Source organism: Rhopalosiphum maidis, chromosome 1, assembly GCF_003676215.2.
Source record: "Rhopalosiphum maidis isolate BTI-1 chromosome 1, ASM367621v3, whole genome shotgun sequence".
Taxonomy (NCBI): Eukaryota; Metazoa; Arthropoda; class Insecta; order Hemiptera; family Aphididae; genus Rhopalosiphum; species Rhopalosiphum maidis.
The window spans coordinates 46,740,266-46,745,116 of NC_040877.1; the positions used below are offsets into that span (position 1 = coordinate 46,740,266).

General features: G+C 32.2%; 1 protein-coding gene across 1 annotated transcript; it reads right to left on the reverse strand.

Moving 5' to 3' along the window:
• Positions 1 to 810: 810 nt before the first annotated feature.
• On the reverse strand, positions 811 to 4,022 carry LOC113550571 (tubulin beta-1 chain). The gene is made up of 4 exons (XM_026952500.1): positions 3,839 to 4,022; positions 2,719 to 2,827; positions 2,443 to 2,638; positions 811 to 2,013 (listed from the first exon to the last, which is right to left on the reverse strand). The coding sequence occupies exons 1-4, from the start codon at positions 3,893 to 3,895 to the stop codon at positions 1,032 to 1,034; spliced, it is 1,344 nt and encodes a 447-aa protein (XP_026808301.1). The 5' UTR covers positions 3,896 to 4,022; the 3' UTR covers positions 811 to 1,031.
• Between the last annotated feature and the right edge of the window lie 829 nt (positions 4,023 to 4,851).

Sequence of the window (4,851 nt, forward strand, 5' to 3'; positions counted from 1 at the left end):
AAAGGAGTGAAATGATGGTTTCATATTACGATATATTTACGAGTATACTAGCCTATCTGTGCTTTTGATACCAAACCTATCACTAATTAGGTATTTAAAAATAATAATGGTTTAACCAAGACTATAATGCCACTCGCAGTGACAAAGTGCAAACATAGGCATTTACTACTATCTGCATTAAAATATTGACAGTGCACGATTATAAATTTAATACCCAATGTTCTGTTCTACTTCAAATCGTTTGGGTACATTAAACTTGCATGAAAATTTCATTTCCCTTTTGCGAAACACACCTACTTGGTGAAAATGAAACATTACATTCCACATGTAGTTACTCTGAATATAAGTCAGCCAATAAGTACAATTCTCAAGTCCCAGTGTCTAACTGAATATAGATAGATATTGAATAATTTTTACCAACTAAATTAGTAGCAAATAATTAAAATAACAATTTTTAATTGTAATTAATAAACTAGTGAATCAAACCAGATGAATTATAAAGGTCAAACAAATATTTTGATTATCAACTAGAATACTAAGTTCTCAAATTTGACTTTTAAACAACCAACAGTCACATCAGATATTAAATTTAAGTTGCAAGTAATATTTAGCTACCAACATAAAAATATTTCAATACCTAACATACCAATAAACAATATAATTAATTATAATGATAAATAAATATAAACAATATACAGATTTATCACATAATAATTATTATATTAATGTTTTGGTGCTCCATCATCCACTTATGAAAAAACTGAAAGGTCTAAAAATATAATGTATCAATGCAATGAAATACAAATAATATTCATGTGCTTGAAAATAATTTTAAATTTTAATCTCGTAAAGCTATATTGTTCAATTATAATAATTCAAAATAAAAAAAGCAGTGTTTTTTTAGTATGAGGGAAATGTATCATGGAATGAAAAAGCATTAAGTATAAAAAAATAATGGATTAATATACAGAATTTTTTTTTAAAAAAAATGTAACAAAAATTAAATTATAAGCTAATTGTTTAAAAGAAGTCTAGTTTTCATCAACTTCTTGTTCTTGTTCTTCATCGAATTCAGCTTCTTCATCAGCAGTAGCTTCTTGGTATTGTTGGTATTCAGATACTAAATCATTCATGTTGGATTCGGCTTCAGTGAATTCCATCTCATCCATACCTTCACCAGTGTACCAATGTAAGAAAGCCTTACGCCTGAACATAGCAGTGAACTGTTCACTGATTCTCTTGAACAATTCTTGGATAGCTGTAGAGTTACCGATGAATGTGGCAGACATTTTCAAACCTCTTGGAGGAATATCACACACTGCAGTTTTAACATTGTTGGGAATCCATTCAACGAAGTAGCTCGAGTTTTTGTTCTGGATGTTCAACATTTGTTCATCAACTTCCTTCATGGACATACGGCCACGGAATACAGCGGCTACAGTTAAATAACGTCCATGTCGTGGGTCACATGCTGCCATCATGTTTTTGGCATCAAACATTTGTTGGGTAAGTTCGGGTACAGTTAGTGCCCTGTATTGTTGGCTTCCACGAGATGTAAGAGGAGCAAAACCAGGCATGAAGAAATGTAACCTGGGGAAAGGAACCATGTTGACGGCGAGTTTACGGAGATCAGCGTTAAGTTGACCAGGGAACCTAAGACAAGTGGTAACTCCAGACATGGTCAAAGAGACCAAGTGGTTTAAGTCACCATATGTTGGTGTTGTAAGTTTTAATGTACGGAAGCAAATGTCATATAAAGCTTCGTTGTCAATACAATAGGTTTCATCGGTATTTTCAACCAATTGGTGAACTGAAAGGGTAGCATTGTAGGGTTCTACAACTGTGTCTGACACTTTGGGGGAAGGTACAACAGAATATGTATTCATAATTCTGTCTGGGTATTCTTCACGGATTTTGGAGATCAATAAGGTTCCCATACCAGAACCGGTACCACCACCTAAGGAATGTGTCAGTTGGAAACCTTGAAGACAATCACAGCTCTCGGCTTCTTTCCTAAAAAAAAAATTTAACTATTAAAAAAAGAATAGTTGAAATATAGTAATTTATAACTTAATGTAAAAACAAAAATCCAAAATTATTCTTGAATAATGATATATAAACTATATCATAATATAATATCAAACACTGAGAAGATTAAGTAAAGGTAAATTATAATGAAAAAATAATAAAATGATTGCATTTTAACTCATATTATGATTAAAATGAATTATGGTTACATTAATTATAAAAAAATTTACATAAATGGTTTTGATCACCCATTAATCTTTTATATTACATATTAAAATATACATACAATAAAAAAAGAAAGAAATTAGCATAACTATAGTATTATAAATTAAATAGATTAGTAGTTACATTAATACTCTGATAATAAAAATAATATAATTGAAAATAATAATAATAATATAATTGAAAATTTACCTGACAACATCTAATACTGAATCTACAAGCTCAGCACCCTCTGTGTAATGACCTTTAGCCCAATTGTTTCCAGCACCTGACTGTCCAAAGACAAAGTTGTCTGGTCTGAAAATTTGACCGAATGGTCCAGATCTGACAGAATCCATGGTACCGGGTTCCAAATCAACCAAAATGGCACGAGGTACATACTTTCCACCTTTAATTTATTTTTTATTATTAGTTAAATAATTATTTAACTGGGAATTTAAAAAGTATCAAATTGAAAGAAAACACTACCTGATGCTTCATTGTAGTATACATTGATACGCTCCAACTGAAGATCAGAGTCTCCATGGTAGGCTCCAGTTGGGTCAATGCCATGTTCATCAGAAATGATTTCCCAGAACTAAAAAAATTATAAAATACAATTAAAACATTTTAAAGGACATTATAATAGAGTTTAGTATGTTTAATATAAATATAAATATACAATTAAGATTTTAAGATTATTATTATAATCAAAAATTAAATTAGTTAATTTGAAAACCAATTTTAAATAATAAAAACGTATAATAATTATTATGTTACGGTTGACTTATGATGCATAAAAAATACCAAGCTAGTCCAAATAAATTAATATCATATACAACCTTTAAAAATTACATATTATAGTAGTAATGAAATTAACTACCTTGAACAGCAATTTAAATATCTTATAAATTTAGTGGGTCATAAAAATTATATCTAAGAGTGAATACATTAACTCTATCTAGTTTGTTAAGTATCTATTTAATAAAGCAATAAAATCGTCATTAATTGACCAATGCCAAACATACAATAGTGAAAATATATTAAATGATATAAAACCTTAATACAACTCAAGTACACACTAAAAATATTTCAGCATAAAGGGAATACAATTTGATGATAAAAATAAATTGTAAACAAATAGAACCATAAAATACGATTTTTTTTTTTTAAGGTACTAGAAAATAAATATTAAAAACGCTAGTAAGTAAACGAAAATAGACAAGAATAAGTAGGTGATTCACACGATAACGGTTTTTTCGCTTGTCAGATGCATAGACCACATCCTTTGTTGACTTTCAAACTTGACCACGCTATGGTCTGAAAACTGGTTAGGATAAGATCGCATATTATATATATATAAATATATATATATAATACCACCTACACGGACTAACAAATAAAAACTACCAATTGCGAGTAGGAAACCGCTGAATTCGAAAATTTAAATTTTTGTTACGTTTATGTTTTTGTTATCTGAACAATAACCAAACATGCGAGTATATGTGTTTTGGAAAAAAACGCCGGTTAGATACCGCCAAGTATCTTGACCCGACCGCCATGTTTGAGCGAGCGATCAACCGAACACCGCGTCGCTTTTAATATTTACCTTGGCTCCAATTTGGTTTCCGCACTGACCGGCTTGAATGTGTACAATCTCCCTCATGATTAAACGTTGAAGTGAAAATTAAAAAATTAAAAAAATTAAAAGTGCTCGAGTGAGAAGCTTGAGATTATTGAGGTACAGCACAGCGACCGTCTCGAACGCTACAGAGAAATAAAATGGCTACGGCACGGTTTTGTCGGTTTTGTGGCGTTGGCGACGCACCAGCAACCCCGCTCCGGCCGACGCCCTTGTAGCGTTCCGATTGGCCGGTTACCGCAGTGGTGCCAACGCAAACGCTTCGAAATAACGATTTTTCTGGTTATTTCCTTTGGTTTTTTTTTCGTCCACCTTCCGCACAACGTACCGTCGTTTTTGAATTTGAATAACCCAATCGTTAATCGCGTGCCGCTTGCCGTTTTGGGCGTCGGCCAACGCACCGTCTCCACCGCCGCGCAGTGCGCACCGCATTGAATACGATTGTTTATGACGATGTCTGCCCCGATCCCGCCGTCTACTTCCCCCTACGCTCTATCCTTTAACGGAAATTTAACGTATTCGATCGTTATAAGTGCTCTCTCTCTCACTCTCTCTCTCTCTCTCTCTCTCTCTCTCTCTCACTCTCTTTCTCTCTCTCTCAATAACGACTGTAACGTCTGTAACTCTTCCTCTCTCTGCTCACAGCTGCTCTCTATTCTGTTAACTTTTTCATAGAAAAATAACATTTTTATTTCTTACATGGCATTATTTCGGTATTTTTAACATGACGACTTTGAAGATTAGTAGTGATTACCAGATATTAATGTTATGATTGTGTACTTATGTATCTTATCTGTACGATTATATTACATATTTACATACAGTCATTGTTGGTACTTAGAAGTAAACAATCACATTTAACGGTGTTCAATGTCTACTGTCTAGTACAACAAACGGTCTTAATTAATCTGTAAATACCTATATATTATAGTACTTGGGTGAAACAGGAAACTGATAAAAAATAATAACTTTTGTTTATG

Coding starts and splice junctions, on each gene's coding strand:
- LOC113550571 (XM_026952500.1), bottom strand. CDS start 3,895: ATGAGGGAGATTGTACACATTCAAGCCGGTCAGTGCGGAAACCAAATT. Junction 2,828..3,838: donor GAAACCAAATTGGAGCCAAG/GTAAATATTAAA, acceptor TAATTTTTTTAG/TTCTGGGAAATCATTTCTGA. Junction 2,639..2,718: donor ATACTACAATGAAGCATCAG/GTAGTGTTTTCT, acceptor AATAAATTAAAG/GTGGAAAGTATGTACCTCGT.